This window comes from Micromys minutus (genome assembly GCF_963924665.1).
Source record: "Micromys minutus genome assembly, chromosome: 21".
In the NCBI taxonomy this organism is placed as follows: Eukaryota; Metazoa; Chordata; class Mammalia; order Rodentia; family Muridae; genus Micromys; species Micromys minutus.
Genome location: NC_137956.1, coordinates 48,979,528 through 49,002,617, shown reverse-complemented (window position 1 = coordinate 49,002,617; position 23,090 = coordinate 48,979,528). Strand labels below are relative to the sequence as shown.

Here is a 23,090-nt window from a genome sequence, read left to right as displayed (position 1 = left end):
GGCATGAAAACTTAACATGATCCCATTTTTATCGGAACATCCTCACAAGTAACGATCATACAACAACTTAGTATCTTACCCTAAAAATTGCATGAACCTTCACCAATGTCGACGTTGGCTCTGACCACTACTGATTAAGGAGGTAAACAGGAAGTAGGAGTCGTGTGAACAAGAGAGGCTGAGCAGAGGACTGGGAAGAGAGGGAAAAAGATCAAGAGCCATGTTTGTCAACCCAGTGCGGGCACAGAGGAATAGGAAGGAGGAATGTGTGGGTTGGCTCTGCAAACACCTTTGCCAAACACCCTGAGGAACTGTGCACCTATCAACCCCAAGGGGTCCTTCCAGCCCCCTCCTCACCTCCAAACAGTCTGCCCTAAGGCTCCCACACCATGGGGACTGAGAGCATCTGTAGTTGCTACGTCAGCAGGTGTCCACCCCTGCGTCATACACGAGGCCAGATAAGTCTGAGGGCAGACGAGTTGCGGTGAAGCAGTAAATCCACAGGCAGAGGCTGTCCATTCACGAGAAGTCCCTTCTTGGTCACTTTTTCCTTGGGGTTGACCTGCTCCTCCTTCTCAATCTGATTTAGACAGAGAAAAAGAAAAATTCACAAATTGGTAAGTGGTGTCCACTTTCTGCAGAGTATTTACTACAATGGTGACTTCACGAGCCTTTTAAAAAGATGTGTCTTCTTATTTTATGTATGTGTGTGTGTGTGTGTATGAGCACCGTGTACGTGCAGTTCTCACAGATTCCAGAAGAGGGCGCCAAAACAGAAGTTACAGTGAGTTGTGAACCACCGTGTGGGTGCTGGGAACTGAATTCAGGTCCGGCAAGTACAGGAAGGGCTGAGCCCCAAATACACCACTTGTGATATTATTTTTCTCCTCAGAAATCCAGTCTTAGAATCCCTCTCTGCTTTCTCAACTCTGGTAATCTCTGGTCAAAACTGATATATTGATTTCTTTTTCTTTTTTCCTGAACTGAGCCTAGAAAAGGTATACATATATATATATAAAGTCTCCCTGTTTCTATGCATAATGATAATATTTGGTTTTTTGGTTACTGGTGGTAAAGGACCCAGACGAACACAAAGATAGTATAAATACATCCCATTCCTAGAACAGAAACAAGAAACGTTTTATTACTTGTGACAAGAACCTGAGGCTGCGGGTCACGTGGCATCCACAGTCAGGTAGCAGAGAGGTGAAGGCTGGTACTCAGCCTGCTTTCTCTTGCTCTTCACTGTCAACTTGCCTGGATTTAGAGTCAGCAAAGAAACACTTCTGTGTTTGGAGATAAGTACCCGGAAAGGTTTAAGTGAGAAGAGACGACTCCGCTGGAATGTGAGGGGCAACAGCCCATGGTCTGGGACTGGGAACTGACTGAATAGGAAGGAGAAAGCAGATCGGAGCACAGTGCCCACCTCTCTGCTTCCTGACGGTGGATATCATGTGACCTGCCACCTCCGCTCCTTGTCACACCTCACTCACCATGGAGGACTGGGTCCCTTCAAACTGTGAGTCAAAATGAACCTCCCTAACGTGCTTGCCCAGGTAGCCTGTCTCGACAGTGAGAGCCATGACTGATACCGCGGACGTAAACGAAACCATGGGCACGTCCATGTATATGAACTCTGTTATAATACTGTGGCCAGGTTGACGTGTCCCTAATCTGTGCTACGTTCAAAAAGATAAGCAATACTTATTACATTTATTACACATATGTGGGCCCAGACAAGCACTGGTCACAAGTGTTTCGAAAAGCTTGGACTCAAACCTGATGCTGAAGCCATTCACCTTCTTCTGGGTCAGACTGTGAGGTCAATTATTCTGTCACACTCAGTCACCAACATCAGCCAAACCCTGAGCTGGGCTCTAGAGAGATAAGATTGCCTGAACCTGATTTACACATGGTCCTGGAAGGGAGATGCTCGGGTAAATAAATCCATGCCCAGCAGAGGGCAGCATCTGCTCAGCAAGAAGTGGGAGGTCTTAAGGCTACAGCAGAGCTCCCTAAACTGGTAACAATGCAACTCCTTAGATGAGAGAGAAGAATGCTTCGCTTCCAGGAACTATCTGACACCGTTTATCCCAACCAAGCAAAACAGGACGATTGGAGGATGGTAGCCCTTGAGGATCAATCATCTATAAAATGCCCTGATCTCACTCTACGTAGCTTTGAATGTAGAATCTTTGAAGTCACAAAGATTTCCCATGTAGCAGATCAGAAGAAACAAACGGCCGGGGGCTATGGGAGGCTGGAGAAGCAAGCGCCCTAAATCCATTCACAGAAGATCACCGAGGGAACATAGGCTCCCTCCAAGAACTCTACGTGCACGTCAGAGTTGAATTTGTCACATAAACTGAAACCAAGGACTCCAGTGCATATTTCTCAGTGGACACCAGGGTAACGCCAGCATCTGACAATAGCCTGTCGATGCCTTAGAAGTTCTAGAAGCAACAGGAACTTCCGCCAATCTTCTCAAGCACGTCTGGGGACGTCCTCTAGCTTGGCAATAAACCCCGAAGACACCAAGCCGTGTCTCAAAATGTGTTTACAGCAAGATCAGCAGTTCAAAACATACACACGCAGGTAAGCAGATTGAAACAGAAAATGCACAGCCGCCTCTACTGAGAGACACGAGGGAGTGCATTGTGCAAAACCCCAGACTCTGCCAAAAAGCCTGAGTAAAATCACAATAGACGGGGTCAAGGTACGAAAGTAAATTACCCTTTTGTTTTTATTAGTCATAACAAACACTGGAAATTGACATTGAGAAAAGGTACTTTCTAGTTACGCGGCCTAATTTCTCCAGGCTGCGGATCTGATCTCTTAGGGTGAGCACCTACAGTGGCAGCGCCGTAATCTTAGGGTCCTGACATTAAATCCCAAATCTTAAACACACCGGAAGGAATAAACTCAGAGGGACATGCCATGACCACCTCTTATCAAAACAGAGATGCTCTACCTTCCACGGGGATGTTGCAAACCAAGCCCTTTCATTTATTTCTAAAGCTGGGATGTTCTCCTTTCTGGGGAGAGAACCTTTTCTAAAGAGTTCTTATAGATCCAAAAAAGACCTTTGACGGTTTGCTCCGTCAACACAATACCTCAGGACCAACATCAGATCTACCTTCAGGCCAGCTTCAGAAAGCTGTTTAGCCATTTTAAATGTCTGAGCTGGTGACCCGATTGCTCCTGTCAATGTGCCTCCTACGCCTCTGGTTTGAAATAGTCAGATCGACAAATGAAATAAACAATGCAGTGGTTAAATATCTATTGTAGTATTTTACCTTGGGACCTCTGAGGTTCTGGGAGGGGAGCTCAAGTATTGGGTTGGGCTCAGGGGGTGCATGAGAGGCGGCTGTTAGGAAGCTGTTCCTAGGTTCCCAGGAAAGTGGGGCCAATGGAAGCTCCATGGCTGATACCCAAAGAGTGACTGGGGCTGAGTCAAACCAGCCAGCATGCAAGGTGTTCGTTGTCATCTTCTACATCCTTTCCAGTCAAGGTTGAACTCCAGCCACCCACAAAAGCATCACTTAGCTTTCTCCTCTGCACAAAATGAGCATCCTCAGCCCCCGCCATTTTCTGGCCGCTTCTGCATATCAGAAGTCAGACGGCTGAGCCAACCTTTGACTCCAGTCCCTTGGAGGGACTTAGTCAATGACCGACCAGTCAGCCTGGATACACCTGGGCCGCAGCCCGTCAGTCCCTTTGTTCTTGCATCTCACCAACGTTTTCCATTGGGAGAGTCAGAAACACTCGGCTGCCACAAACGACGGGAGTGGCCACTTGTTTAGGAGGATTGCGGTCAGGGTTGTCTGCTGTGTCTGCAAATGAAGACACCGCAGAGTCTCGAGTGACATTCTCTAAAGCTGTGCAGGGGCTGAGAGACAGAGTGAAAAAAACGTGGGCCAGTGCTCACGGCGGACCCACCACACAGATCTACCTCCAAAGAGTAAACCGCAGTGTGCTGCGTGTGCAGGGCGGGAAACGGAGAAGTCTCTCCCTCAGTTCTGCTGTGGGTCTAAAACTGTACCAAAAAAAAATAGTCTATAAAGAAGAGAGGAAGAAGAGGGGGAGGAGGAGGAAGAAGCCACCAACAAGCACCGCAGTTCACACCTTCAATGCAAGCATTTGGGAGTTTAAGGAAGTAAGATTTTTATAAGTTTGGAGTCGACCTTAGAGACAGAGTAAGATCTGGGCTAGCCTGAACTACAGTCCGAGTCTCTGTCTCAAAAAGAAGAAAGGAAATTGGTTAAGATAGAGCAAATGGGTAAATGCCTGTCTGGCCATCCTTCTCCTGTATGCCCATTCCAGCCTAATTTTCTCTGTGAATCCACGGGTTCCCGTGACAGAGCTGGAAAGTCCCCATTTAGGGCTCCCACGGGCATCTACATTCTGAGCATGGCAGTACTGTCTCTTCTTGGTACTCGGAAATCACAACCTATCTATCTTCCTTTCCTCAGTGCAGAACCCTATTATCTATAAGGCAGGACGGTTTGCTGAGTGACTGAATGAGTCAAGAGATATCTGATGAGATATGCCAGGAGGGTCAGCATAGAGCACCCGGTCCTGTCCTTTCCTCCATGCCGAGCCCATCGGAATTTACACTGCACCTTTCTGAGGCAAAGGAGGTTAAGAAAGCTCATACACTCAGCCTGCCACCGTGGTCAATACTGTGCTCATAAAGTAGTGACTTCCGGGCCTGCGGCTTGGCACAGACACAGCCATCGGAAGTGAGGACCCGTAACATCTGGAAAAACAGAAGCCACGCCAGGTCTTTCAAACAGAGGGGGTTTAATGCAGGGAGTAGATTACACAGGCTTGGTGCTGTGGAGAGGTCCCCCATGTTAGTACTTGAAGAGAGCAGCTACTGACCTTAGGCTAGTGGGGGACAAAAGGCAAGAGATGGTGTTACCAGAACCTAGAAGCTCTGGTGGGAGACCCCCCGCGGCTGGTGACTGGCCCTCTGATGGGGCTGCTTCGTGCTGGCTGTTTAGACTTCTGAGGGGGCTTCTGCTTGGCTGGTGGTGGTCGGATCTCTGGGCGGGGACGCGGCTGGCGCTCAGTCCTTGAAGGGGACCTTGGCTTGGCTGGACTCGGAGGGGCCCTTGGCTTGGCTGGCCTCGGAGGGGACTTTGGCTTGGCTGGCGGCGCTCTGACCACCACGGGGGATGCAGCTGGCTGGTGCTTGGGCCTCTGGGGGGATGTGGCACGGCGGCTGGTGCAGAGAGGGCCAAAAGAAGCTGGAGGCTGCAGCCCGGGTTCTCCACTGACGCTTAAGGGATGCTGGCAGGAGCTGGAAACGGCAGGAAAGCCCAACCCTCCCGCCCGCCTTCTGCTCGCCCTCCAGAACCTTCCTACCAGGGAGATGACAGTCATGAACGGAGCAGGGGGGTGTGGTGTGGACCTGAGCCAGAGCCCGTGCTCACCTGGTCTTCTGGCAAGCACAGCAGATCCAATCCTCCTCCTTCTTCTGGTAAAAGCAACCGCTCTTGCAGATGCTGTACTTGCGGTCCACGATCTCACGCTTGGAGTTGAGAAAGGTGAAGGGTGGGCAACAGTGAATGCTGAAGTGCTCTGAGAACTTCTGGTTCTTGGAGAGCCTGGGGCCCTCCTTGGCCATTTTCTGACTCATCTCACTGGAAGCCATGGATGAAGGGAGAAGAGGGGAGACACAAAACAGCATGTGAGGGAGAGTCCCTTCTGTTCAGCACCCACGAGAGATACTGCTCTGCAGATCTCTCTCTCTCTCTCTCTCTCTCTCTCTCTCTCTCTCTCTCTCTCTGTGTGTGTGTGTGTGTGTGTGTGTATGTGTGTGTGTGTGTGTGTGTGTGTGCGCGCGCGCTATGCATAGTTTTATGACAAGCAAGTGAGTTCCCTGAAGACGGACCACCGTTTTGCATGGCTGCGGTGGATGCGCTCTGAGATACAAGGTCCAAAGAGACTTCATCCCAGGGTTGCCTCTCGCTGCTGATATGCCTTTCCTGCCACTATTACATAGGCTAATGATTCCGGGGCGTCCGCCTACCCTATTGGGCACATCTCCTACAGAACTAATATGAAGATGAATTTTCAAGTAATAATGCAGTTTCGATGAATTGATGAGTTCATAATTCCCAATAATGATTTTATGGAACTCCCGGGTTAGGACAAGTAATTTCATGCCCCCTTTAGAATAAAAACTGCAAACAGAGCTCTGTAAACCTTCATGTGTCAAGGGCCAGTTGCACCAGGAAAAGAAAGCAGGCTTGGCACAAATTTACAATCAAGGAAACATTCCTTCCAGGTTAGGAACGGGGCCACTATCTCAGTAACTGAAGGTCAAAACCTGGGAATGTGAAATTCAGTGTAGGTGCAAGGTCAGAAAATAAATGATTATACAAGTTAATTTATACAAGACTTCAAAGTAATAAGACACAGGCAGATGAGTTCCTTCCTGACAAAACCTTGGTAATTATGACATAAAAATTATTGCTTTAAACTTACAACAAACTCGTGGAGCTAGAAAATAGTGTGTAGTCTTAATGGAAAGAATGTAAACGGTTTTGCTGTACCTCCTTAAACCTTATCAATCTATGACACGAACTATCGCCTTAAACTTGCTATGAGCTTACAGAGTGTTTAGAAAACCATGTGACCAGTTATCCTGCTGTGACGGTTCCCAATAGTTGCTATGAGGTAATCTTTTGTTTGAAAGGGGATAAAAACCAAGAACAAGATCTGCAAGAGCATTCAGTCAAACCCAGAACTTGCTGGTGATGGATGGGGTTGCTAGACAGCTTGATCTGGGATCTACTGCCTCTGACTTCCAGAGATGGAATTACAGGGGACCTCCACGCCTGCCTGTCATTCATACATGTTCTGCTGAACCCTGGTCCCTGCCTCATGAATCAAGCACCTGGACCTCTGAGCATCTCCCACCCTGAGGGACCTCTTCTCTCCACCAATGAGCCCCTCTCTTTAATGTCTGTGTTCCACTTTTCCCAGTCCGCCAGTTCCCACATGGACTTTCTGTGTACTTTTGCTGTTCTTTGGGTTTGTGTTTGACTAGGAGGCATCCCGTGTCAACCTTCCTACAAAGCACAACTCCAGCTGTACCCCACTTAGGTTCTTCAGCTTCACCTCCTTTTCAATATGAGTGAATTCCTGGGTTTATCAATATTTTTTTTCAACCTGTTGTCAATATCCAAATGAAAAAAAACTGTTTTTGTTAGGTTGATGCCTCATTTCAATGCATCAGCTTTGAAGATTAGCCATATGATCAACTCTTTGAAATCAGCCTAGAGTGGATCTAGTATCTGTTAGAGTTCCATTGCAGACGTGGATTGTTACATGTTTCTGGAAACAGTTTGCAACTGTCTAGTGTTCTAGTTAGCCTCAACTGTCAGCTGCCAACTTGACACGGCCTAGAGTCCCTAAGAGGGGAATCTCAACTGATGGACAGCCCAGATCAACTTGCCTGTGGCATGTCTTGGGGGGTTGTGTTGATTGATACTATGTAGGAAAGCCACTATGGGGAGCACCATTCCCTAGGCATGTGCTCTGGGACTACGTAAGAAAGCTATCCAAGCATGAGCTTGAGAGCAAGCCATCAATCAGCATTCCCCCATGGTGTCTGCTTCGTGCTTGAGTTCTTGCCATGGCTTCCTTCAGTGACACTTGGCAAGTGAAAATAAACCTTTTCTCCCTTAAGTTGCTTTCAGTCAGAGTGTTTTATCACAGCAAAAGAAGGAAAATATTATATACACTGTAAAGTTCATGTGTGTGTGTGTGTGTGTGTGTGTGTGTGTGTGTGTGTGTACCAACTGTAATCACGATTTATTTTTGAGTATGGTAGTTATTAGGGATCGTGGCTCAGACCCACAAAAAAGGTGAACCCACTCAATCCACCTGTCCCTAGATCCCAAGAAATAGGATTATTTCCAACTTTTGGACCTCATCGCATAGCTTCTGCCTGTTCCCTTCCTGTCCAACAACTGCACAGTTTACCTCCCAATGAGATCCTGCTCAAAAGGAAGGCTCCCTATGGAGTCTTTCCAGAACCTTCCCTTCCCCTAATGAGTAAGGATCCCTCCTCCCTCCGTGTGGCCTGACTTCTGATCTAATTCAAGAAAATTTAAAGACAGAGGAAGTGTGCAAACACCCAGAGAGATGAATTATTAGTGGGGAAATAACTGGAAAAATTATATTCACAAAAGCAATAAAAATCCTGAAATACCCAGAAATAAAGAGAAAATGAAAATGTCTAAATTCCTACAGGAAAAAGTTAAAGCTGCACAGATAATAACATGAGTAAACTTTAAAAACAGTAATCGAAAAGATCTACACCATGAAGAAACAAAGGTTTTTGGAAACAAAGTCCCGAGTGCCATGCACTTCTGACTAAATCAGCAAAGATCTTAAACAAAGAGCTTCAGTGTAAACCAACAGAGCAGACGAGACACTCGGGTAGTGCAAGAGCCACACGGCACTCACACAGGAGCAAATGCCCAGAAATCACAAAGAATGGAGAATCCCGGAAGAAGCTTACAAAGTCCCTTCTCCAGACAGAAGGCTGTTTGTGATTGGTGGCTGCAAGAGAGAGTAGCATGAAGAGGCATCGGGTATACTGAGCTTTCTCAAGGGCAGACCTCCCGCTCAGAGCAGCTGACCAACGCAAACCAGACTCCGAGTTTCTGGTGGCTGCGGGGAGGGGTTGGAAGAGGTAAACAAGTATATATTGTGTGAACTTCTAAAAAAACATTAAAAATGAAATAAAATGCTTTAAAGCCTAAAACCAGTAACAACTGTTCTAATACCATGTGTAGAAATGCATTCCTGAGGGTCAGAGTTTAGAATAATTTGACATGCTGTAATGCCAGCACTCAGGACAGGGAAGCATGGGCTCATACATTTAAGGTCATCCTGGGCTACTTCACAGTCCAGCTCAGTCCACAAATTAATTAATTAAAACAAATTAACATGAAGTAGTATACCAATGGCCTAATGCCAGGCAAATGGAACCACAGAGTAGAAAACAAGAATTCAAAAGCAGATACACACACACACCAGAAAATGTGATGCCTATCAAAGATGTCCTAAATCGATGTCAGAAGGGGATTCTGCATGAAGAAAGCTTGTGTGCGTAATTAGTATGAATTGACAAGACTAAAAAAAAAAATCAAAACCTACTCCACATCTAGATACACAACATCCACAGTCAAGAGAAGCAATATCAGAATAATACAACATATAAAATCCAAAGAATCACTTCTTTAAATTTTTGCATGGATGTTTTGCCTGCACATATGTATGAGTACCATGTACATGCCTAGAGCAGGAGAGTGCATCTGATTTCCTGAAACTGGAGTAACAGAGGGCCATGACCCACAATGTGGACACACTAGGACTCAAGCTGGAGCCCTGGGGCAGAACAGCAGATGCTCTTAACTACGGAAACTCTCAGGTTTCTGTCAGTCTGGTAGGTGAAGTGTTTTGTGATACAAAGTAGCTAAAGTAAACTAAGTTTCCGAACAGTTTAAATTTGAAAACCCTGCAAGTGTAATGTGCTGTATCAACAGATGAAAGGGAGGATGTAGCCAGTGCTGTATTAGGAAAGTGTCCACTGGGGACGAGGTGATGGCTCAGCCGGTGAGACACCTGCTGTACAGCCTGAGGACCTGAGTTCAATCCCAGAACCCACAGAGCTACAAGACCCAGCAAAACAGGAAATGGAGACAAGAGAGTCCCTGGAGGCTATGGGCAGCCAGCCTGGAGTGTAGGGCAAAGAACCCGAAAGAGATCCTGTCTCCAAAAGGGTAGAAGGTGAGGACCGCCACCTGAGGTTGCCCTCTGACCCCACATATGCCCACACTCACGCATAACAACATGCACACACATATCATATATACACAAATTAATTATTAACAAATTAGTTAAACTGAGAAGAAATTGATCTGTAAAACTCAGTATGCATTCATGGCCACCCTCTTGCTGTAGTGGGAATAGAATGTGCTGTCTTAAAAGCATGACCCCTACGTCAGACCCCTGAGGAGGGGGCTCTGGCCATCACTGTCACCCAGCGTTATTTGAAATCCCATACGAATGTTTGCTTTTAAAACCTCTGCTGAGGAGTCAGCTCAGTCAGAAAAGTGCTCACCTTGTGAACTGAAGACCTAAGGTTAATCCCCTAGAGCCCACATTTTTAAAAGATAAGTAACCATGTAGTGATGTGTCTGTAATCCCAACAGTGGGGACCCCCGGAGCTTGCTGGCCAGTCAATTTAGCCCAGTCAGTGAGTTCCTGGCAAACGGCAAAGACTCCATCACCAACAATGTGAACACTGCCCTGAGAAATGAGATTGAGGTTGGCCTCAGGTCTACACACACACACACACACACACACACACACACACGAACACATACACACACATGCACACACATACTCACATGAACATGTATACGTATATACATACCAAAAATATTCTGAGGCTGTCAAACTCTACAAACAAACATAGGGAGCAAGAAAGAGAGAGACAGAGAGTCCAACAAGGTTCCTGACCCGGACTGCAGAGATGGCTCAGGGGACCCAGGCTCGATTCCCAGCACCCACATGGCAGCTCACAGTCATCTCTTGGTAACAGCTCTGTAAGATCTGGTGGTCTCTGACCTCTGCAGGCACCAGGCATGTGTATGATGCATATGACATGCATGCAGACAAAATGCCCATACACACAAAAATAATAAATAAATGGTTTGAGTATTTTTAAAAGATTCCTGACATAGGTCGATATACAAAATCCAAACATTTGCAATTCAAGGATATAACATATACAATAAAAGGAGCAATTCACGCTGACCATAAGACCACTGGACAGTCTACAGGTTGAAATACATCAGATGGAATAACTAACCTTAAGAAACATGCATAATCAGGGATGGAGAGGTGGTTCAACCACTAAAGACAAAGGACCAGGGTTCAACTCCCACACCCACTTCAGGCAGCTTACAACATGTAATTTCAGTATACAAGAGGACAACACTCTTCTCCCTGACCACAGGTACTAGACACTCACACAGTGCACATGCATGCATACATGCAAGTGCTCACACAGACACACTAAATAATTTTTAAAGGTTTTAATCTACAACATATTTGAAAACCTGAAAAGAAATACCTAATACCATAGTATGCTTAGTATCAGTGAGTACATCTAAATGGTTAATGTAATTCTCATCAGTATCCGACTTGCATGTAACCAACAAGGCCATCCCATAGTTCTGGTAAAAGCATGAAGACCCAAGAACAACTAAAATACTTTTCAATTCAAGATCCAAGTCCTTCCAAATAAAAACACTCACTATGAAATATACCAAAGACTTATATCCCCACAAAGACACACACTGAATAAAAAACCCACATCATACAAAATATCGACACTCACCATGAAGTACACTAACAGCATATTAGCTTGGAAAAAGACGGGTCAATGAAACAGGGTTGAAAGTTCAGAAGCAGATCTGCGTATGTACAGTGACATGATCTATAACATGATCATTTTAAATGCTCAGTGGTTGGCATGGCGGTTAGTTTTAGTCATCGATTTAACTAGAACACTGGAGAGAGATCTCGATTGGGGGATTTTTCTAGATTGTGTTTAGCATATGAGCTTGTCTGTGGCGGGGTTGTTTCGATTAAGTTAAGCAATGTGGAAAGACCCATCCACTGTAGGCAGCACCACTCCCTAGGCAGGAGATCACAGACTATTTAAGAAATGAAAAGGTATCTGGCAGTGGTGGGGGAAGGACTTGAGAAGTAGAAGCAGGGGGACCTCTGTGAGTTGGAGGCTAGCCTGGTCTACATAGAAAGTTCCAAGACAGCAGAGCTATATATAGTGAGACCCTATCTCAAAAAGGAGAGAGAGAAAAACAGAGACAGAGAGAGAGAGAAAGACAGAAAGAGATAGTAAAAAGTGCAGGGGGCACAAGCAGGCATGAATTAATTCATTGCTCTGTGCTCTTGACTGTGAACATGTGACTAAATGTCTCACGCACCGCCATTGTGACTTACCAATGTGATGGACTGTAACTTGGAATTTGGGGGTTAAAGTAAGTAATTTCCCCCTTAATTCACTTTTTCCAGGGTGTTTTATCACAGCAATGAGAAACAAAACTAGGAAAGATGAATACTTAATTAAAATCAAGGCAAACATCCTAGTTTGTTGGTGAAAACAAGCACGTGGTGTGAAGTATGAGCCAGACAGAGGTGCGTGCTTCGTGGACTGAACTCTTTTGCACTCATGTCTCTCAAGCACTCTAGTTTGCAGATGAGGGATACAGATGTGGTGGTTTGAATGTGCTTGGTCCAGAGAGCGGCACTATTTGGAGACATGGCCTTGTTGGAGTGGGTGGGGCTTTGCTGGAGGAAGTGTGTCACTGTGGGTGTGGGCTTTAAGACCCTCCTCAGCCAGTCTGCTAGCAGCCTTTGGATGAAGACGTAGAACTCTCAGCTCCTCCTGCGCCATGCCTGCCTGGATGCTACCATGCTCCCACTTTGATGATAAGGGACTGAACCTCTGAACCTGTAAGCCAGCCCCAACCAAATGCTGTCCTTATAAGAGTTGACTTGGTGGTACCTCTTCACAGCAGTAAAACCCTAACTAAGACAACAGAGAAGTTGTCTGAGAACTGAGAAGTAGGAAATGGGGTGTTAGGATATCAACCAAGGTAGACTAGAATATATTCTTAACTTTGAGACAATATTCTTTCTAACACAGAAAACAGAAAAAGGAAAAGAAGAAAGGGGAGGAGAAGGAAGAAGAAGACAGATCATAAAGACTGCTGCTTCATGAGCCAAAAAAAAAAAAAAAAAAAAAAAAAAAAAAAAAAAAAAAAAATCACTGTAAAGTGTTGTCACCCTAAGGAAGGCAGGCACCCAAGATGACTCCTATATGAGGGCACCTCCAAAGTAACCATCGCTTATTCTCAACATTATGGTGCGTGAGTTTATGCCCAGAGGTGTTCCTGTCCACCCCTTTAGTATTTTAAACAGTGTTCCATGCCTTTAACATGAGCATGCCTAAGAGGGTACTCCTTAACTGAGCATGCTCAAGAGTGAGCTCCTTAACTCACAATGTTCATGAACATGTTCCTTAACTGAGCGTGCTGAGCAACAGGACCTCCCTGTACGGCTCTGCGGACTCTCTGAATAAAACCCCTTTGCTTCCTTTGTTTAAGGACAGCATGGCTTTGGATGTGACTCCTGCGCTCTCCTTGCCTGTGGCTTCCTCCACTCTTTCATGCCTTGACCATGTTTGTTACAGCAGTGCACTCCCTGAGATGTGAACCCGTCCATTGCACTCCCTGAGATGTGAACCCACCACCTTTATTTTTGTAATGACTTACAATAACAAGTTCAACATCTTGTTCTGATGTAGAAGAAAATGTTCTAATGTCAAAGTATCATAGTTTAATGATCAAAATCAAAAATACTCTATGAGTAAAAACTTTTAAAGCAGGCAAATTGTCGAGAAGGAATGGTCTTTTAAATATATTGTATCTATTTATTTGGGGTGTCCGCATCAATGAGTATTGTGGAGGTCAGAGAACAATTTGCCAGAGTTGGTTTTCTGCCTCCCAATTACATGCATCCCACAGATCACACTCAGGCTGCCTGGCTTAGTGACAAGTCCCTTCACCCATTAACCCATGTTCCTTGCCCAGCGGGTAGTTATCTCCAGACAAGCTAGACTGTAGTACTCAAAGAAAAAGAAACAACAGCAAGGAGATAGCCGGTCTCAACCATCCTGATGGGCCCACGAATAAGGAGAAAGTGACGTCAGCAAAGAGAGGAGCGGATAGCCAATGAGAGGAGAAGGGCAGGGACGGTGTAGGGGCACAGGCAGTGCAGGGGAGGGGCAGAGGGCCATATGGGGAGGGGCACGGGCAGTGCAGGGGAGGGGCAGAGGGCCATATGGGGAGGGGCACGGGCAGTGCAGGGGAGGGGCAGAGGGCCATATGGGGAGGGGCACGGGCAGTACAGGGGAGGGGCACGGGCAGTGCAGGGGAGGGGCACGGGCAGTGCAGGGGAGGGGCACGGGCAATGTACCCGTGCAGGACGCAGGGCAGTTCAGGGGAAGGGCAAGGGTAGTTACGGGAGAGACACTGTGCTGGACACTGACTGCTTTTTACACTTACACCAGGAAGTGTAAGCCCTGGGCTGTCAAAGAACCCCTGCCTCCCTGCAAGGAAGGAGTGGGTGCCAGTGCTGATATGTAGCCAGTGTCTCTCTCCACTGTGGAAACAAAAATTAATGGGGCAGAATAAACCCACCTGCTCCCCATAGCAGTTCCTAACCCTAACTAATCTTCTCTTGGGCTAGAAACTAATGCTTCCCTCTGAGTATAGATTTCACAGCAAACACAACAGCTTCTGTGCTGGTCAAGTCACAGCAACAGAGGTAGAAAAGAGAAGAATGTCACCATTAGCCAGATGACTAGTCATTCATGCCCTCTAGGGATCCCCACCCCCATGGATGCGTCTCCTTGATAATGTGTTTACACATTAATACAATGACAATTGAGTAGTTGATCACTGGTGACAAGCCAGTGTCGGATAATGAACAATGCCGTATAAATATTTATTTTGAATTAGGGAGCCTTATTGCAGACAGCCACGAGATGCCAAAAATCCAACAGGAATTTGGAGACTATCAAAAAAAGAGAGTTCCAGTATCCAGTATCCTGGAGGCAACCTCCCATTTTAGAACACAAAGCCATGTTAAACATCTTCTTGTAGCGCTTCACTTTAGCCAACGAAGACAAAGGAGTGTAGGCTGTTCCCACAGCTACCTCACAAGCTATACAGGAGCCCTTCTTGGTGAGCAGGCTCTCTGCCTGGAGCCTCTCCAAGGAGAGGAACTCATTGACACAAGGTTGGCAACTCAATCACATAGATAAATACACTAGGCAAGTGTTTAGGTGTGAAAACGTCAGTTACTACAATGGAGCAAGATAAACACACAAGAAGTATGGTAACCTAAACATCACATAAACAATACAGCGTTTCAAAGCTGAAATTATACATGTAGTCTATGAGCACAGGAACATTCTTAAATTTTATTTTTATTTTATAAGTGTTTTGCTTGTGTGTGTGTGTGTGTGTGTGTGTGTGTGTACGTGTGTGCAACATATGCATGCAGTGCCTGTGGAGGCCAGAGGACACTTTCAGATCCCCTAGAACTGGAATTACAGGTGGTTGTGTGCTGTTATGTGGTGCTGAGAACCGAACCTGGGTCCTCTGCAAGAGCAGCCAATGCTCTTAACTGTTGAGCTGACTCTCCAGCCCCTGGATACTGGAATCTCCATGGGGACCTACAGTGAGCAGATAATTCTGTCCTGAGTCCGTGGCCAGCTGAGGCATCTGAAGGCTGGATGTGTCTCCTACTTCAACAAAGTATGGCTGGAGATAAAGTGTTCGAATGTGGTGACTAGCCACATGGGTGGCTAAATGTTGAGCAGGAAGAGACAGTGTGACGGTTACTCTGGACTCAAAACTTCCTAGGAGACCTCTCCTAGGGCACTGCCAATGAGGTTTAAGGAAGGAGAGAAGCTCCACCCTGTTTGTGGGCAGCAGCATCCCCTGGACTGGCAGCTCAAAATTAATAAAAAGAAAAAAGCAAGTTGAGCAGCAGCAGTCTCTGTGCTTTCTGCTGCCAATGATGGGACCAGCTGCCTCGAGCGCCAGCTGCCACACCTTCTCCTCCATGATAGACTGACTGCACGCTCAAACCGTGAGCCAACTGTGAGCCAAAATAAGCCATTTTTTTTTTTCCTTAAGTTGCTTTTGTTAGGTATTGTGAAAAGCAACTCTGCCTAAGCCTCGGGTTCTCAGGTTAAGTGCAGGAGTAGAAAGGAGTCTCAGCTGTGAGATCTTATGAGCCAGAGGCAAGGAGAGCTTCAGAAATGGTCACCTGTGTTAGATAACTCCAGGAGAAGTTTAAGAGAAGCTCAGGAGTGTCTGGTGAGCACATCAGGGGTTGTTCCTTGGAGTGATTGAAACAGAAGCTACATCTGACAGATTGTTGAAGAAATTTCAACTAAGGATTTGGACAGAGAAAGACAACACGAGCCAGATGTTGGAGAATGGAGGGGCTGAGTGTGGGTCCTGGGAGGGTGTGCCGTTCCCAGAGGCCTTTCGGAGGAGGGGCTGGTGTTTGGTGATTGTCAATCTGTCGCTTGTTTAGTTGGTGTGATGAGATGTGAATATGTAAATGTGTTTGTGGAAAGACACCAAGAACACAATCAGAAGAAAGTCAATATGCTTCTGAGGGGAAATGAGGCGCTAGAATGCCGAACACACAGAAAGGGGGAGGCTGAATGCCTGCCCTTGTCAGATGAGGGGAGACAGAAGGAGAGCAATGCTCTTAAAGCTCTTGAGGAAAATGGGGTTGGAAGAAGTTCTCATCCACTCACTTCCATGATGCCGGATGCCAGAGCGTCAGCTGAGAACAAGAAAGGAAAAGATCTGAGGTAAAGTGGATGAAGATCTGGTAGCAGTGTGAACAGAGGCTCTCGGGGTCTGGAGAAAACCCTTAACCCTTGATATGGTAAGGTATGGACAAGAGCCACAGTGTGGCAATGGGCATAGGGAAGGGGCGGCTAATGCCCCGGAGTGTTGGGTCCCTTTTTCCTGTTACTGCCGAAGTGGAGTTGATGGATGGAGTTGTGGTGGAAGGAGAACGGGGAGTCCTGCTTAAAATCCACCAGCGGAGAAAGGTGAGTGAGAGAGGCATGCTGCAGACAGCACAAGCTTCAAACGCTGGTTTAACTGCAGAGGGGAGGAGCTGGGATGGGAAAGATGGCGCTGACCTCACTCTGGAGGGATGTGAAGCACTAAATGGCCCCACAGAGAGACAGCCAGATGAAGCTAAGACAAAGGCACGGATGATTCCCCCGAGTGAAGTCTGAGGGTCTGAGAGAGAAAGACTCTTCACAGAATGACTTTGGCGAGTGGTACAGGGGTTTGTAAACAGACAAATGGTGGCTTGGGTCATGGTCTGTCCAACACAGAGTTTGTTGTCGTAGTTCCATTTCCAGACTGATAACTGACTGATAACTGATAACCAGGAGATAACTGGCGTGTTATAACAAGTATTTAAGCTGCTGGGTATGATGGCGCACACCTTTAGTCCCGGCGCCCAGGAGACAGAGGCAGGAGGATCTCTGTGAGTTAGGGGCCAGCCTGGTCTACATAGTGAGTTCTAGGCTAGAAAGAGTTTCATAGACAGACCAATTCTCCAAAGATAAGAAAGGGAAGAGAGGCTCGGAGGAAGGGAGGGATGAGCGTAAGACAGCTGTGCTTATGGAAGGTTACTTCACGCAGTCTCTTGCTGATTTTTCATGCTTCTGTGACATTCTGAATCCCTGCAATCATTCCCACAACAACTTAGATGCAGATCCGTACCTGTGTTTTCATCCACGCCCATCCGGCAACCAGGACTCCGTTCCCAGCTTGTCCTGCTCTCATTTGATTCTTCGTTGCCCTGGAAATGAGGTGGTAGCCACAGCTGGTCAGTTAGAACTCGCTACATAGTTGCAACCCAGCCGAGCCGTTTCACCGGAGGCTCACTCTCACAGCCCAGAGATGGTTCTAGAAAGACGCGGTCTACTAGACTGGGGATGAGGAAGGACACACTGGTAAAGTGTCATGCTAATTTGTATGCCACCTCATCACTATGGGAAAAAAAAATGACACCCATCCAGCCTTAAGTCAGGGCGGGAAGAGGACAGCTCAGGCAGTTGCTAGGCAAGCCTGCCTGCCTGAGTTTGGGCAGAGGCTTCTGTCAGGGAAGAACTTCCTGGAAGCTGTTTAGAGGAAGGAAGTTGCTTTTTTAACCACATGCCTTTTCTCCCGGGAGATTCTTGTATTGTTATCACTAAATGCAAAGTCTGAACTTGGCACACACTGATAGTCACACTGTGGCTCAGTGCAGGCCACAGGGACTCAACAAATGTTTGTTAATTGAGTGGGTGGATGAATGGGCAGAAATGAAATGTGGTACAAGCTGTTTAAAAAAAAAAAAGTCAGGCAGTGGTGACACACTCCTTAGTCCCAGGCCGCCAGAGACAGAGGCGGGCAGATCTCTGAGTTCAAAACAAGCCTGACCTACAGGACCTGTTCCAGGACAGCCAGGGCTATACAGGGAAACCCTGTCTCAAAAAGGAAGGGTTGGAGTGGGGGACAAAAAAAAAAACAAACAAAAAGTCAGGAACAACACCTGAATGTACACGTCCGCTTAATTCAGAATTCTTTAAATTACTTGTTCGTGTTTTATTCATTTGTTTTGCGTGTGGCCACAGGCATACCACAGTCTCAGAATGCTTTACTTTCCTCCTGGTAACACTGAGTGTGACCACCCAGTCAACCACGCAGCCATGACGGGTTAGCCTCAGCTAATCAGCAATATTGCTGAGCGAGGCCCAAGACCATTCCCGGAGTGGAGTGGGAACCGGGAACCCGAATCTTAGTGAAAAGCTCCATGCGGGAGCAGGTAAACAAAGGCAGAAGGAAGAGCGGCTTCTCCACAGTCTGAACACAGGGAAAGAACCGTGGTCTGCAGTTCCCACCTCAGCCAGAACCTATCATGCACTCTAGTGAGACTCTAGTCGCCTCATGCGGACCTAAGTCATCTTGGAAAAACTTGGATCCTAAAGGGAAGTCATGCAGTCTTTTCAGTGAACTTGGGCCCCGGGCAAGATTCTCAATGTAGGTCAATAATAATATTAATAAATAATTAATAGTTATTAATAATAATAGGGGCTTTTATACCTGGTTTTCATTTGTACCTCTCTCGAGCCTTGGGGTGTGGCCCATGGTTCCTGCCCCCGGGAACTGTGATAACCCTGTCTCCTTATCCCATAGCATCCTCCCAGCGGAACAACAACAAAATCCAGGCTGCTTTAAAGCAGACGGGTGTCTGGGTCACTATGCACAGAAGCTGCGCCATTTTTATCAAATGCTTTTAAGGGTCACCAGAAGAGCAGGAAGCAGGATAAGCTGCTCAGCCAGCAGAAGGCAACCCCTCCTGGAGCCCAACTGCTGGGTCTAACCCCAGGACCCCAGCCACCTTCTAGGTTGTCAGAGCAGGTTAACCCTTTACCACAAAACTCCCCTGACCTCCGGGACGTCACATGTCCTGATCTGAAATTCTTTTAACTGAGAAAAAGGAGACTTTGTGTCTCCATTTTCCACACCAAGATGGCTCATGATGGGATATATAATTAATTATGAAGTACTTTGTCAGGGGTTGTATCAATTAAGAACACTGTCTGCTCTAGCAGAGGATGTGAATTCAGTTCCCAGCAACAACCATGATAGTCACAACCATCCTTAACTCCAAATCCAAGGAACCCAAGGTTCTCTCCTGACCTCCCTGGACCTCGGGCATGCATATGGTATGCATACACACACGCAGGCAAAACACCCATACACATAAAATCAGATAATAAAATAAAATAAAAGCCTCTGTCAGGCCACACAGTAACTTTGATGTTCCAAACACAACAATCAGGATACCTAAGGCTATTACCAGAGCTGCACCCTAGCAGATCAGACAGGCTGGGCTTAGCTTTCTGTCTTCACAGGCCAGTTAAAGAGACTAGTGAGTGAAAAGCAGAAACAGAATTATTCATTGTGATCAGGTATAGTCACAGGGTGGTGTGGCCAGGTGTGGTCACTGGGTGGTGTGGCCAGGTGTGGTCACTGGGTGGTGTGGCCAGGTGTGGTCACTGGGTGGTGTGGCCAGGTGTGGTCACTGGGTGGTGTGGCCAGGTGTGGTCACTGGGTGGTGTGGCCAGGTGTGGTCACTGGGTGGTGTGGCCAGGTGTGGTCACTGGGTGGTATGGCCAGGTGTGGTCATAGAGTAGTGTGGTCAGGTGTGGTCACTGGATGGCCTCTTTCTATACCCTCACCTGGGACAGGAGTATTTCATACTTCACAGGTTTTGAGAGTAAGAACTCTTGACACATCTTAGAAACATCTTGAAGCTTTAATTCCCCCCCCCCACACACACACACACAACTTGGGAAAGGTCTGTGGTGGGAGTAGTGTCAGAACACATAGGATCTCCTCGGTCATGAGCCTGCTGAACCAATCCAGTTCAAGGATGCCCACCTATGATGTTTATATCAAAGGAAGGCTCAGCTGTAAATGTTTATAACTTTCTGTAATCCCCTTGTATAGAGAGATCTTGGGTGCTCCCTTAAAATCCTGGTCATTCTTCCACAGAGCCTGAATTAAAAGTTCCCATGATCAGATTCGAACATAAACTTCCATAGGCACAATCAACCTAGTCCCAGCCCAGCCCGGCAGGATACTAGGTTGTGAGAAGCAGATGTCGGCAGGGGTTATCCACACACTCCCCTGCCTCCCAAGCCTTCTATACTCTGATCCCCAATTGTTTCAACTGAGGAAAAAAGGAGAAATTTAATACCATCATTTTCCATCCCTGAATGATTAATGATCTTTAACCCAGAGTGGTCTCCTACTCCCTGTATAGCTGAGGCTAAACTTGAACTCCTGGTGCTCCCAGCTTCACCTCCAGGGTGCTGGGATCACAGGTGTGTGTCACCTGCTTGTTCAGTTTATCCAGTGTTAGTGAGTGATTGAACCTGGGGCTCAGCTCACAGTAAACAGGCACTGCCAACCGAGCTATGCTCCCAGCCCCATAATCCTGTAAGCACAGAACACACCACCAAACTATAGGCGACTCTTGGGATGCAGCAATTTTCTCAGCAAGGATGGAGTCTACGCTGGATGGAAAGCCTGGAACCACGGGAGGAAGTATCTCCATCAAGGGCTTGTTAGGAGCCTGATCTAACCATTATCCAATCAGACCCCACCAGAAGCAGCTTCCTCTCAAGGTCGCTTAGACCAAACATACACTGAAGGAGATTCAACAGTGTAACAGCTTGAAGACCACCAATGTCCTAACAGGGCAGATGGCTCAGTGGGTAAAGCACGCGCTGTGCAAAGTGAAGGAAATGAGTTCAAATCCCCAGCACCCACAGCCCGGCATGAGCACTGAGCACCTGTGCCCAGTGGATGGAGATAGGCAGATCCCAGCAAACAAGTCTAAGTCAAATAACAGGAATCCTGTCTCAGAAGCTAAGGTGAAATGACGCCACGTTGACTTCTAACCTCTACACATGGATACACAAGACTAGTCGTGTATATATTGACAATGCACGCATCTGAACACACCTGAACACACACACCAACAAGCTTGTTGGAGAATGGCCGTCCGGGGCACACTCACGGGTCAAAGGAGTCTAAAGAGACAAGACAAGACGAGCGATGTGTGAGCCTGGACTGGCTGCTGAGAGGCCGGAAGAACGTTCAATCTCAGATGGCCGGTGCATGTGCTTACACATATAGAATGACCAGGCAATGTGCTAACATGTTAGCAGCATTTGCATAAACTGGAATTTTTTAGACTGCTGGAATTCTTTATACTGCTTGCAACTTTTCTATAAACCTGAAGCAATTTTGAGAGGCACTCACCAGCAATCCCCTGCATCCCAAATACTCCCCGAACATCAATGCACCTGGCTGCAGCCCTGTTTAGTTCACAGCCTTCAAAACCTTTCCTCCACGTTCTCCCCGATACTCTAGCCAAGAGTATTGCTTCATTCCCCGACACGTGATCTTTCTTTTACCTTGTCTCTTTCTCTCACCCAAAGACTGAAAAGCCCCAAGGTTTCTGAGAGATTCTGTATGAGACGAAGCATTAACAGGGCTCCACTCTGAAGATTTGGTCTTCACAGCTGCACTGTGTAAGGGAGACAGCTGTCCCCAGCTGTCCCCAGCTGTTCCCAGATGAGATGGAAAACTCACTTGTATCTCTGTTTTAACTTTACTCCTTTTAAAATGTTTCTTTGTTGGCATATACTCTGTACGGAGCCATGGGTTTTGTTGCCACATCTTTGCACACGTACATAATGTACTTCAGTCACACCCTTGCTTTGTCTGTCTGTCCCTGCTCCTGAAGACCCCCCCCCACTTCCCAACTAGCCTCCCCTCTACTTACATGTTTTGTTTTTTTTTTCCCAGGGGGAAGGGATAAAATCCAGTGAGCTTCATTAGGGCTGCTTACAGGAGCATGGGTGGGATTCTGTGGCCAGGACTGTGGGCAACTTTGCAGTGCTACATGGTTAGTGACTAAAGACAGTATCTCTTTCCCCCACTAACCATTAACTATGTAAATCCTCAGGGAGGCGCAAAAAAACACAAAAACGCCTTTTTAAATCATGGCAATAGCAAAAGACAAGATTGGGACTAGGAAACAGCAATGACACCAGTGATCTTTCTCCTACAACAAAGGTATCAAAGCATGAAAATCCAAGGTCTTTCCTGAAGCAGACAAATCTGGGACGCTAAGAGGAATGTTCCCAAAGGTCCCTTTGCCCGGATCAGAATAAACAACTGTTCTTTCTTTCTTCTGCGGTCTCCGTTGTCCTCCCACCCCCAACTGGCAGGCTTCCCCTGTGACCCATAGGGTGTGCACCCTTCCCACGTGAGGTCCAGCGCCTCCTGGATCCTCTTACCTGCAGGTAACGGCTGCTGTGAAGGCTTCCTGTGGGTAGCGGGCCCTGATGGAGTTGGGCGACCTCAGTACACGTGGAATATATAGGGCCAGGTTCTACGCCTGGGTTTTCATTACAGAAGGTGTTTTTGATGGGTCCTCAGCCAAGATGTACTTTACAACAAAAGCTACACAAAGGCTGCACAAAGGCCACACAAAGTTTAACAAAAGGCTAAAGAAAGACCAAACAAAAGCTAAAGAAAGTTGAAACAAAGAGCAAAACAAAGAGAGAACAAAGGCCAACAAAGCCGGGAACAAAGGCCAAGACAAAGAGTAAAAGAAACATGTGAACAAAAGCTAAAAGCACGTCACACTTGCAGCACCCACCCTGCATCCACACCGTAACCATCGCTCTGCTGCAGCCTCCCACCACCACATAATCAACACCCTACGCAAAGCTTCACCACCACCCCCAGACCCATTCCCCACCATTCTACCCACAAGCCACGTCCCTCCATACC

At 46.9% G+C, this 23,090-nt stretch overlaps 1 protein-coding gene across 3 annotated transcripts; it reads right to left on the bottom strand.

The window, feature by feature from the left end:
* Positions 1 to 540: 540 nt before the first annotated feature.
* MOBP (myelin associated oligodendrocyte basic protein) lies at positions 541 to 5,644 on the bottom strand (the record flags this gene model as incomplete). Of its 3 annotated transcripts, XM_080934115.1 has the most annotated exons (3): positions 541 to 580; positions 4,931 to 5,227; positions 5,439 to 5,644. In XM_080934115.1, 3 exons carry the CDS (start codon positions 5,642 to 5,644, stop codon positions 541 to 543), a joined length of 543 nt encoding a protein of 180 aa, XP_080790241.1. The 3 variants fall into 3 exon arrangements, with proteins under 3 accessions (XP_080790241.1, XP_080790242.1, XP_080790240.1); XM_080934116.1 differs by lacking the exon at positions 4,931 to 5,227; XM_080934114.1 differs by lacking the exon at positions 541 to 580 and having other exon boundaries at positions 4,921 to 5,305.
* Between the last annotated feature and the right edge of the window lie 17,446 nt (positions 5,645 to 23,090).